General features: G+C 52.2%; 1 protein-coding gene across 2 annotated transcripts; it reads left to right on the top strand.

The window, feature by feature from the left end:
* The first annotated feature begins 3134 nt into the window (after positions 1-3134).
* Positions 3135-9057, top strand: SERTAD1 (SERTA domain containing 1). Of its 2 annotated transcripts, XM_055551517.1 has the most exons (3): positions 3135-3153; positions 6175-6278; positions 8004-9057. In XM_055551517.1, exon 3 carries the CDS (start codon positions 8004-8006, stop codon positions 8721-8723), a length of 720 nt encoding a protein of 239 aa, XP_055407492.1. In that variant the 5' UTR covers positions 3135-3153; positions 6175-6278; the 3' UTR covers positions 8724-9057. The 2 variants fall into 2 exon arrangements, with proteins under 2 accessions (XP_055407492.1, XP_055407491.1); XM_055551516.1 differs by lacking the exon at positions 3135-3153 and having other exon boundaries at positions 6111-6278.
* The last annotated feature ends 3788 nt before the right edge of the window (positions 9058-12845 follow it).

The raw sequence follows: 12845 nt of genomic DNA, 5'->3' as shown, positions 1-12845 counted from the left end.
GTAAGCTTATGCTGCATTTAGGGACTTTTCTGGAAAGGATACAAGGAGGAACCACTTGTGGGTGTAACATGCAGGGAAAGGAAGGGGATTTTGCCTTTGCTTTCTGGCTCAAAGCCAGATTCTCACCCTGAGAGAGGCATTGCATCTAACTCTGAAAACAGCTGGGTAACTGACAGGTGGGTGCCAATCCGGAGAAAGAAAGGAGGTGGTCAAGGGGATCAGAAGGCACATGCCCATGTCTGACTCCGACTTAAACCTCTAGGTGACTTCTTGCTCACTCAGTCGTGTCCGACTCTGCCACCCCATGGACACAGTCCTCCAGGCTGCTCTGTCCATGGGATTATCCCGGCAAGAATACTGGAGTGGGTTGCCATTCCCTCTTCCAGGGTATCGTCCCAACCCAGGGACCAAACGCACATCTGCATCTCCCGCATTGGCAGCCAGGTTCTTTACCACTGAGCCATCGGGGAAACCCACACTCGGAATAAAACCCCAATCCATGCAAGGCCTGACAATTTTGCACCTAGCTTCCCTAGTTTTAGCTCTGATTCTCCTCCACTCCTCACACAACTCCAGTTGACCCCAGGGCTTTTGCACCTGTTATTAACTGCCCAGAGGACACTTCCTGCATAAGTTCACCCACACAAATGTCTCTTTCTCGGAGAGGTCTTCCCCGCCCTTCCTAGCTCAACATGTCCAGGTGCACCCCGACCCCAACCCCACTTCACATTCTTTGACTTTGTTAGTAGTACCTTGTGCTCAGCCACTCAGTCGTGTCCGACTCTTTGTGACACTTTGGACTGTAGCCTGCCAGGCTCCTCTGTCCATGGGGTTTTCCAGGCAAGAATACTGGAGCGGGTTGCCATTTTCTCCTCGAGGGGATCTTCCCAACCCAGGGATGGAACCAGAGCCTTTTGCATCTCCTGCATTGCAGACAGATTCTTTACCACTGAGCCATCGAGGAAGCCCTAGTAGTACCTATCCAATCTCAAGTTATTTATGACCTCTTTATGGTTAGGCTTCTGGTCTGTTGGAGAAATCTTTCAGAGGAAGGGGTTGGGTACTGCACAGAACTACCCTTGGCACAGGTGGACACTCAAACTTTTTCTTTTTTCTTTTTGCTGTTGTTGAGAAGATGAACTCCCAATCTTGAGATAGCCAAATGTCCCTGCCACCTCTCTCGACTCACCTCCCCCATAGCATTTTCTGATGCTCTTCAAACACATCATGTCCCACCCTCAACACCTGGAGTAGTATCTGCCTCATTAAGCGATCATGCAAAGTGTGTAAGAGGGCGCTTGCTGCACACCAAAGATTCCAATAATTGCTCAGATTTACTGAGTGCCTATGTGGACCTGGCACTCTTCCAAAAACATGAACAAAATAGAGTTCCCACTCTCATAAAACATCATCGTGGGAGAGGCTGAAATATACACTGAAATAAACAGTAAAATGTAGTCTGTCAAGTAGTGACAAATGTTACAAAGAAAAAGCAAGAAAGTGATGGGGATGTTGTTATTTAGATGGGAGGCCAAAGAAGGCCTCACTGACAAGATGAAATTTGAGAGGGACCTGAAAGAGGTGAGACGTGATCTTTGTGAATCTGTGGGGATACAATCCCTATAGCAGGAACAGCCAGTGCAAAGGCCCTGTGGTCAGAGCATTATTTGGGAGTTTAAAGGACCATTTGGAGGTCAGTGGGGCTTCCCAGGTGGAGCTAGTGGTAAAGAACCCATCTGCCAATGCAGGAGATGTAAGAGACTCAGATTCAATCCCTGGGTTGGGAAGATCCCCTGGAGAAAGGCCTGGCAACCCACTCCAGTATTCTTGCCTGGAGAATCCCATGGACAGAGGAGCTTGGTGGGCTACAGTGCATGGGGTAGCAAAGAGTCAGACACGACTGAATAACTTAGCAAACATCCATGTGGCTGGAGTAGAGAGAGCAAGGAGGCAAGTACTAGGAGACAAGATGACAGAGTTTGAGGGGACAAGTCCTGTAGGGTGTTGTAGAGTCCCGTAGGGAGGGCTAGAGCTTTACCCTGAGTGAGATGGAAGGCAAGGCTGGCTGTGCAGGAAGGAGACTCACTTTTTCCCCCCCCCAATATTCATTTATTTAATTTATTTATTTGGCTGTGCATGTAGAGTCTTTAGTTGTGACACACCAGATCTTTGAGCTGCACCATGGGAACTCTTGATTCCAGCATGTTGGATCTAATTCCCTGACCAGGGATCAAACCCTGGCCACACGCATTGTGAGCAGGATGTCTTAGCTAAGAATCACCAGGAAGTCCCCAGACTCACTTTTACATGAACTATCTTTGCCCTAAACATACAGGTGTATGCTTAGTCGCTCAGTCGTGTCTGACTCTGCGACCCCATGGAAAGTTGCCCGCCAGGCTCCTCTGTCCATGGGATTCTCCAGGCAAGAATATTGGAGTGGGTTGCTATACCCTCCTCCAGGGGATCTTCCCAAACTGGGATTGATCCCAGGTCTCCCGCATTGTGAGCGGATTCTTTATTGTCTGAGACACCAGGAAAGGCCAAAATCCCGCGTTGCAGGCGGATTCTTTATCGTCTGAGCCTCCAGGGAAGCCCAAAGATACAGGAATGATGAGGAATCGTGGAGTTTGTTAGGACCACGGTGAGGCCAGTATGAGGAGCACCTCCACTTTCCAGATGATCAAACTGAGGCTCAGAGAGGCCCAGCTACAGCCGTCAGAAAACTGGCGAGAGAAGTGGAAGGGCTGGCCCCGCAGAAGAAATCGGGTCCCTGAGGGCAGAGTCCGCGTTCCGCAACCTGCCCTCCGCCTCGGTCCCGCGTTGGGGGATGGGCCTCGGCCACCTTGGCCCCTCCCACCTGCCCACTCTGCCTGGGAGCCGGGCCGGCGCCTCCTCTCTCCCCAGGGGCGGGGTGGAGCGGCCGGCTGGGGGCGGGGCGTTCTCCCGAACCCCCCTAGCCCCTCTCCCTCCCCTGCTGGCGGAGGCTCCTCCCCAGGCCTGCCGGGACGTTGGCTCCGCTTCTGGTTTCATTTCTCGAGGCCCGGCCTCTCTCTGTTTCCCTCCCCCTAGCCCTTTGAATTTCTTTTCCACTTTCTGATTTCAGCTCTTCAGTCACCTCCTCAGGGAGGCTCTCCCGGACCACTTCGGCTGCAGGTACCTCTCTCCTAGCATCTCTAACCCTAACCCTAACCCGTCCTATTTGTGTGTATGTGTGTTTTTAAGTCACTGAACAGAAAGCAGAAAGAACGGAAAGAAGCAGAAAGTATCTTCCTCATTTAATGATTTTCCAGGATCTTCTCATCCCACTCAATAAAAAACAAAAGGTTCGCCGAGTGCTCTGAAGGGCCTGAAAACTTCTCTGACTTCCTCCCTGGCCGCAGCGACCCTACCTCCCCACCTCAGGGCCTTTGCACTGGCCCTTTACTCTGATTGGAACGCTTCTTCCAGAGCTTTACCACCTCTCCCACTTCATCAAGTCTCTACTCAGTGGATGTCACCTCTTCAGAGAAACCCTCCACCACCAGCTCTTTGTCCAAACTGCACCCCCTTTCATTACTCTTCTCCTGCTCTGCTTTTCCTTTTCACTTATCACCCTCTAAGATACTAAATCATTGCTATATGCAGTTTATTGTCCACCTCCTGACATCAGGGATTTTTATTTCTAATGTTCCGGCCATATCGTCAGTGCCTGGCACACAGAAAGTGCTCAATTCATTTGTTTTCATATTTCTTTTCTCTTTCCACTCCATCCGTCCCCTGTTCCATGAGAAGAGAGACCCTATGAGGCGTATCAAGTGCTGTGCCCCCTTTGTCTACAACTGCCCACCACATACTAGGTGCTCAATAAACACACGCTAATCAGATGCCTATGAGCTCTTCTCTTTATGACCTGGAAAGAGCCACTTGGAGACTCTGAGTCTCCTTTTTCCAAGCCAAAAAGATAATTATGTGAATTTGCCTAACAGGGGCCTGGTTCTAATTAGCATTTTACCCTTTATTCATTTTGAAAAATTTCAAGCAGAGAAAAAAGATGAAAAAAAAAAGTATGTTTCTGAGCACTTGAATACCCTTTCACCTAGATTTAGTTGTTAACATTCTGTTTCCTTATGTGTATGTTTATATGTCTGTTTTTTTCTTTTGCTGAACTACTGGAGAGTGTATTGCAGACATCTGAACATTGTACCCCTAATAGCTCAGCAGGCATCTCTTAAGATTAAGGACACTCAACTACAAACCACAGTCCTATTTCACATATGACAGAATTAAGAATTTCATAATATCACCTAGTATCCAGCCTATATTCAAGTCTGCCCAATTTTCTTAAGAACATCCTTTATAGAATTTACCGCATACTAGAGTCTAAGGGCGGAGAAGGCAATGACACCCCATTTCAGTACTCCTGCCTGGAAAATCCCATGGACGGAGGAGCCTGGTAGGCTGCAGTCCATGGGGTCGCGAAGAGTCGGACACGACTGAGCGACTTCCCTTTCACTTTTCACTTTCATGCATTGGAGAAGGAAATGGCAACCCACTCCAGCACTCTTGCCTGGAGAATCCCAGGGACCGGGGAGCCTGGTGGGCTGCTGTCTATGGGGTCGCACAGAGTCAGACATGACTGAAGTGACTTAGCAGCAGCAGCAGAGTCTAAGGGAGGTTCACATGCCTATTTGGTTGTAACAAAGAAATTATACAGTATCTTTTATTCTGAAACATCCTCCCCCTAACCTCACTAATCCCTTTCTGTGGTTTCTTGAAATTGAATTTTTGGAAGAACAGCCCAGTCTTGCCGTAGACTTCCCACATTGTGTATTTGTCTGATTGTTTTTGTGTTTAATATTGTCATTCTGTGTTCCCTGTAAGCTGAAGTTTGGGCCTAGACGCTTGAGACTCACTTTATGAAATGTAACAGGGAAACTCCACAACGAATGTTGTGTACTAATGCATCACATCAGGTACCACCCAGTGTCCGGGCATCCCACTGCTGTGGATGCAAAGTTTCATTATATAGTTAAGGTGCTGAGCACCTCCTCTTCCCATCATAAAAGGATATTTCCCCCTTTGCAGTTAGCAAGGAATCTGTGGGATGATGCTTTGGAAACTGTCGAGATCCTGTTCCCCATTAACTTTTCACCCCAAAGGGTGAGCATCCATTGAAAATGGTTGCCTGAATCAAGTAGTTGAGTTAGCATTTTTGATAGCTTACTTTGGTCAGAAGATTTATACACAAACAGTTCTTCCCCTTAGCAAATGAGGAATTAGCAAATGAGGTATTTGAAGAAGGTAAGTCCCATTGTCAGGTTATCTGACATGTATTAAACTCCTGTCCACCTGCACCCCACCCTGAATGTCTCCCCTTGAACTGAGCACCTGTGCTCTTACTACAAGAGAGATTACTACTGAAAAAAGGACGCCTAACACACCACTCAGCATTGTGCAGGAATTGTTTAATCCTCAAAACAATCCTCTGAGCCAGAGGCTATTTCTCTCATTTTAAAAAATAAGTGAGAAAACCTAAAGAATTAAAGCACTTGGTCAAGGTCACACAGCTATTGTACTTACGGAATGGAGCCCAGGCAGGGATTCCAGTGCCATTCCACTCCCTACCCCTAACTCCTGTCTGTAACCACGATTGAGTTCAACTACCCAGAATTTGCTTATATAGTGCTCTTACAGATAATACCTTACTTTAAGTTTCCCAACTCTCAAGAGGTAGGCAAAAAGATCCCCCTTTAACAGACTCTGTGGGCTCAGAAACCAGAATTTGAACCCAGGACTAAGCTGGCCTAGAGTGTAGACCTCTGTTGGGGCTGCTTGCGTAAGCTCAATTATTGGGTTTGACAAGTGCAGATGTGATACAGATGTGGGCAGATGTGATACAGATGTGGGCAGATGCGAAGGGGTGCACAGCTTGAGAGACAAAAACCCCACCGCGCCACCGTCCTACAGGGCCAAGAGCCACCCTATCTTCCTCCCTCCCTTCACGCAGCCTCCCGGACATGCGCCCTAAACACAACTCGCCCCTCTTTCTAGCCTGCCTTCTACAGGCTCCGCCCATCACCGTCTAGGACCAATCCCTGGGCGAAGGGCGGGGCTGCCACGGGAGTGGGCGGTAACTAAGGGGAGTCAGGAGCCGGGAGTCGTGAGCTGGAGTTAGAACTGCGTCTCTCAACCCAGGCGCCGGTTGCTGAAGCAGAGCGGGCGAGCAATGCTGCCGCCACCGCTTCCTGATTGGCTGCGGGTGGCTCCCTCTTCTTTCTGATTGGCAGCTGGTGAACTAGGTATGTAAATGAAGGGAAGAGGCCTGGGGAAAGAGGGGTACTGGCCGCGGGGTCCTTTGGCAGGTTCGATCCCCCGGTCCGGCAGGTGCGCGCCAGGGCTGCCCGGGATCGAGGCGCACGGGCCTCTCCGTGCCGCCCGCCCCGGCCTGGCGGGTGAATCACACCGCAGCCCGGGAAGGGGGCGGAGGCGCCGGCTCCCTGGCTCCGGCTGCGTGACTCACCCGCCCCCGCCCCCGCCGCCGCCGCCGCCGCTTCGGGAGGAGTAGCCTCCACTGCCTTCCGGAAGCGAGCGGAGGCCGAGAGGGCAGAACGGCCCTCCGGGGATCCCGGCCCGCACGGTCCCTGGTGGCAAGCAGAAATGACCGCCTCCCGAGGGGCACTGTAAAGAGTCCCCGGGTCTGGAGAGTCGGAATCCCCGGGGAAAGCCGGCCTGGTGCCGCCAGGGGGCGCCGGGACCGGGGGGGCGGAGTCGGGGATGGGGGCTGAATTCCTGCGGTTCCGGACTCTCGGATCTGCTGGGAAGGAGGCGAGGACCCAAGTTTTGAGTAGTGTGAGGGGGTCATTCTTGAAGTCCTCCTGGGCAAGGATCTGGGTACTGTACCCTTCAGGCTGCCTGGCTTAAAAAAGCAGGTTGGGTTAGGGGCACCCAGCCCGGGGAAAGTGTGGGTCTTCAAACTTCTCTCCTTGACCCCCGTGCCCATCAGGATTTTCCGGCAAGCTTTGTCCACGCTGCCTCTCAAATAAATCCTGAAGCGACCATCTTCCTTCCATGTCCACTGCCACCTTATACTCCCAAGTCACCGTCTTCGCCCACCCCAAAGACTGCAGTAGCCTCCGAAAGGATCTCAGGGCCACTCTCCCCGCCCCTCCTCGCTCCCCCTGCCTCTTAGCAGCCAAGAGGATCTTCTGGAAACCTCATCAGTCCACAACACCACTGTCCTCCCTGCTCAAACCCCTTCAATGACTTCCCACCACACCCCCCAATAAAATCCAAGCTCCTTGCCTCTGCCTACTCTCGAACCCCCCACATCCCCCCTACTCCACCCTCAACCCCCCCTACTCCCCCCACCCCCCGCACTGACTACAGAGTCCTTTTTTCAGCTCAAACTCATCCAGTCTCTAGGCTTTTCTTTGCCTTTGCTGTTGTTATTCCCAGAATGCCTTCCCCCTGGTTCTTCCATGGCTGATTCTTTCTTGTACTTGAGGGCTCATTTCAAATGTCACCTCCTCAGGGGAGCCTTCCCTGACCACTCTCCAGAAACTTAGCATTTTCCTAGCACCATCGGTACATTTCTTGTGTTTGTTTATTGTCTGATGCTATGAGTAGACACTCAGTAAATATTAGATTAAACTATGTGAAAAAACTGCTTTTGTAGGTTAAAAAAAGTTGAATATTGGACATTTCACACTGGACATTTTCACATTGGACACTTCACATTAGCCATTTCATAGTTCATTGAAGAAATAGATAATAATAATTATTATCAATAGTACTTATTTACAGGAGTAATTGCTATGTACCAGACACTGCCCAAAGTGCTTTTTTTAATCTCATTTATTCCTTAAAACAACTCTAGGAAGTAGATACAATTATCATCCATGTTTTAAAGCTTCCCCAAGAAAACGTAGGCTCAGAGAGGTTAAATGCTTTGCCCAAGATCACACAGCAATGGTCAGAACTTCACACTGGCTTTCCATAACTGAATGACTCTTCCCTCCCCACAGATGATGCTGAGCAAGGGCCTGAAGCGAAAGCGGGAGGAGGAGGAGGAGGAGGAGAAGGAAACCCTGGCAGTGGACGCCTGGTGGCTGGATCCCAGCCACTCAGCAGTAGCTCAGGCACCCCCAGCCGTGGCCTCCAGTTCTCTCTTTGACCTTTCGGTGCTCAAGCTCCATCATAGCCTGCGGCAAAGTGAGCCGGACCTGCGGCACCTGGTGCTGGTGGTGAACACACTGCGGCGAATCCAGGCATCCATGGCACCCACGGCTGCCCTGCCACCTGTGCCCACCCCACCCACAGCCCCCAGCGTGGCTGACAGCCTGCTGGCCAGCTCTGATGCTGCCCTCTCAGCCTCCATGGCCAGCCTCCTGGAGGACCTCAGCCATATTGAGGGCCTGAGCCAGGCCCCACAGCCCCTGGTAGATGAGGGGCCACTAGGCCGCCCTGCTGGGGGAGCCTCACCCAGCCTGGGCGCCTTGGACCTGCTGGGCCCAGCCACTGGCTGTCTGCTGGACGATGGGCTCGAGGGCCTGTTTGAGGACATTGACACATCCATGTATGACAGTGAACTCTGGGCACCAGTCTCTGAGGGCCACAAATCCAGCCCTGAAGATGGACCAGGCAAGGAGGTAGGTCCAGATCTGGACGAGGCTGAGCTGGACTACCTCATGGATGTGCTGGTGGGCACACAGGCGCTGGAGCGACCACCGGGGCCAGGGCGTTGACTCCTCTGGGCCAGGATGTTGATCTGATGTCCAAACTGAGCCTGCTGGCTGGACCAACTCTCCTTGGAAAGACACAGCTGGCTTCCCTCGAGAGGGGCTTTGGAGAGAAAGAATCCAGTCCTGGGCAACGTCACCTCCATCCTCTTGTCTCTGACTGATGGGGAGGGGAGTCTGGGATTGGCCCTTGTGATGAAATGACAGGGCCTGGTGGCTGGAATGTGATTGGACCAGGTCCTGTGCTGAATCCCCAGAGGCACAGCCTGGTATACATTTGCGACGATGTGGGACGAGACCCCAACCTGTTTTTTGAAATTAAAGCCAGTCCTGGAAAGTCTGAAGTGTGTGTACTGCTTTGTTTCTGAGCCAAGGCAAGGGTGAGGGTGGTAGAAAACCTCTAACATTTATCAAGCGAGGACTGTGCATGCAGCACAGTTCTAAGCACTTGACATGTGCTAACTGATTTAATCCTCATAACAAGATGGGCATGTCATTATCCCCATTTTACAGTTGAGAAAACTGAGGCTCCAAGAAGTCAACTCTTAGGGAGATAAGTTTCAAACTTTACTGTTTTTTGGTCTGAGAAGCAGACCAATTAGGTCTGGAAACTGGCTCTCTAGAAAACTTCTGGAATATACTCAGTCAGGTCTCCCCCTGTGCCTATGTGTGTACCTAATGGTGGTGGTGGGTGGTGGTGGAGGAGGAGGAGCCTCGGGCCACTGTTTAAAAATGAAATCTAGACCTTGCCTGGAGTCTACCTGTGTGTCTTGGAGTAGGGGGGGGGGGGGTGTTGGTGGTGCAGAAGGAGCTTTCAGAATGAATCAGAAATAAAAGCACAGAGCTGAAGACTGGATGGAGCCTCTCCTCTGAGCGCAGAGCCAGTTCTCTAGGAAAATGGTGAAAGAAAGACTCCAGCAAGTTTTAAACAAAATCCACTCCGGGTCTCAAATCTCTCTTTGGGCTAGGGATAAGGCAGCTGGGAAGCCGATTCCGAAATAAAGCCACTAAGTGTGGTGGCTTGACAGAAAGAACGGCAAGGGATCCTGCTTTCCTTCTAGAAGAAACTCTGAGGCCCGGCGGGCTGGGGCCACCTGCCTGACAGGCCTGTGTGATAGGGCCGGCCTGAGCGCCGGGTGTCTGCGCCGCCCCCGCCGTCCAGCCGCATTCCTGGCCCGGCTGGGAGGGGCCGCACACTCAGAGGCCTGGCACGGGACCCAGGCGGCGTCCTTCCTGGCGGCCGTGGGGGCAGGGCCGCGCCCCGGGTACCGGAGGGGGGAGGGGCACGGGGAACGCGGCCTCGGGGGAGGGCGGCGGCGGGCTGGGGGAGGGGCGGAGGGTGACCTGAGCGGACTGGCAGGGTCTCGGATGCGGGAAACCCCGGCAAAGGGACACTTCAAATCGTGGGGCCCGGGTGCCTCCACTCTGGCCGGAAGCTTCGGGGAGGCTGAAGCTGGGGTGGAAACGGAGGAAGGCGGGAGGATGAAGAGGGGAGAGGGAGGGGGAGAGGCGGGCAGCTTCGGCCGGGCCTGCGGGCCTGGAAGGGGCGGGCACAGGGGAGCTTCCTGGAGGAGCGGAGGAAGTCGTGCCCATTTCTGGAAGTGGATGGGGTGGCCCCGGGAGGGGAGTGGGAATGCCCCAAAGGGAGCTGGTGCCCCAGTTCAGGGTCTTCCGGGTGCCTGACTCCAACACCTGGGGGCTCCAGCCCCTGGGCAGTGGGACTCAGATTCGATTTTGACCCAGACCCAGACCTTGGGGGTAGGCTGAGCTCAGCAATGCCCCCTGGTGCCCAGTCTGGGGGAGGGGGTCTGTCCTGTCACTACCTTAAGATTCCCTTGTGACCTGACCGGGGGTCAAGGAGTCCCCCGTGCGGGGTCAGCAATGCCTTCTGTTTACAACACCGTGAGGACCTATTTCTGATGGTGTCTCTGAGTGCCAGATTGGGGGATAATCTGTGATGCCTACTGACGCAGGCAGTTTGTCAACGATGGCCCCGTCTACCCCTGTGCCTGTTTGGTGAGGGATGCTCCCCTCTCCCCAGTCTCCGTGTACAGTTGTCCAGGTCCTGTACTGCACACAGGCTCCATTTTGAAGGGGCTGCCACAAACGTCTCTGGCACCTGTGCTTACATATTTACGAGGACAGTTTCTCAGTAGATGGAGAAGGGGGCGTGCCTTTTGCACAAAAGCAGCATATGGACTAGGTGGGTTCTGGTTCCATCCCCCTGCTGCCCTCAGGTTTATGACAGCTCGTGGCTGAGGGCCTGTGCTACTCTCCCTGTGTCTGACCCCTGGAGAAGGATTGTGCAGCTCCCTGGCTCTGGTGTGCCCCTCCGCCCTCAGACTCAACCCCAGGAAGCCAGGCTACCTCAGCCAGCAGATTCCAGGGCCCACACCATTCCACATGGAGCTGCCAGCCCTGCTGCTGTGGCTGCTTTTCACAGAGCCTCTGTGTGTTCCCACCACGACCCTCCCCAGGCCTGCTCCCTCCTTGGGCGTTCCCGGGGACCCCCATCACACACACACACACAACACACAACCTTCTCTCCTCCAGCACCTGGGAGAACTGTCCTTGGTCTCCTTCTTTCCCCTCCCCCTCCTTCCCTCATTCAGCAAAGATTTACTGGTACCTACCCTACCAGGTGCCGGGCTGTATGTAAAAGGCAAATCTGACCGCATTTCTCCCACCCTCTGGGCCCCTCAGAATGTATCCCTCTCCTTGGGGATATGAACCCTGCCATTTCCAAGGCTCACCTTCCACCTGGTCCCATTCATTCATTCAATGAACATTTACTGGTCCCAGTGCAGAAATCTAACGATGCTTCTGCTGTGCTGTGCTTAGTCGCTCAGTCATGTCCAACTCTTTGCAACCCGATGGACTGCAGCCTGCCAGGCTCCTCTGTCCATAGGGTTTCTCCAGGCAAGACTCCTGGAGTGGGTTGCCATGCCCTCCTCCAGGGAATCTTCCCAACCCAGGGACTGAACCCAAGTCTCCCACATTGCAGACAGGTTCTTTACCATCAGAGCCACCAGGGAAGCCACTGATGGTACTTAGTCAATGATTATTGACCCAATAAGCTGTACCGGGGATCTTCCCTGGTGGTCCAGGGGTTAAGACTACAAGCTTCTGCGGCCAAAGTCTTGGCTTTCTCTGCCCACTGAAGCCGAATAAAAGATACAGAGACAGAGTCTAGAGGAAATGGACAAGTATCTTTAATCCTCAGCCGGCAGAGGGGAGAACTCAGTAGGCTCATGCTTCAGAGAACTGTGTGCTTGAAGTCCAGATTCCCCTTCCAGGAAGAATCTAGGGAGTTATATAAGACAAGGGCTCACAGTCAGGGGTCAGTGATGAGAAAGGTATAAGGAACTTGTGTTCTTCTTGCTCTTACATTGTTTCAGAAACAGTCATAGGCTGGCATCAGGTAGCCCAGTAATTGGATCTGGCAGGCGGGTCAGGTCCACTGTCTTTTATGTGTGGCATTCTCTATATAATGCAAAAAGAGAAAAAAACTATGAGGGGTGGTCTGTGAAGAGAGTGCTGTAAAGGTGAGCACCAGATACAGAATGTAATTAGCACAGAGTCAAAGGATAATAGTTGCAAAATGTAGCTCCTGCCGAGTTAGGGGGCAGAAAAGCAAACTTAGTTACAGAATACAGATTAGAACAGTTACAGTAAAAACTAGGAGTGATCAGGCCTGCTTATTGTTCTCTTTATCTTTGTTCTCAGGAAAGAAGAGAAGCACTCATTCCCCATTTTTTTCCTTTTCACTGCAACACTTCCAATGCAGGGCACACAGGTTTGTGCCCTGGTTGGGGAACTAAGATCACACATGCTGTGAGATGCAGTCAAAATTTAAAAAAAAAAAAAAAAAATGGATTGTGTTAATAGCCAGGCCACCTATATTTTGCCATTCTGTGGCTGTGTGACCCTAGGCAAGGTACTCAACTTCTCTGGGCCTCAGAGTCCTCATCTGTAAGCTGGGACAGTAAGTGTGGCCACCTCGAAGGGCTATTGTTCTGAGGGGAGAGTGTTCTAGGCAGAAGGATGCGCAAGGCTAAGGGAGTGAGGGACCCTACAACCTTTTCAGGGATCTGTAAGCTGCTGAGTTTGATTGGGAAGAAGGGGAAA

Source organism: Bubalus kerabau, chromosome 17 (assembly GCF_029407905.1).
Source record: "Bubalus kerabau isolate K-KA32 ecotype Philippines breed swamp buffalo chromosome 17, PCC_UOA_SB_1v2, whole genome shotgun sequence".
NCBI classification, from domain to species: Eukaryota; Metazoa; Chordata; class Mammalia; order Artiodactyla; family Bovidae; genus Bubalus; species Bubalus kerabau.
This window is presented reverse-complemented; position numbering and strand designations above follow the sequence as displayed.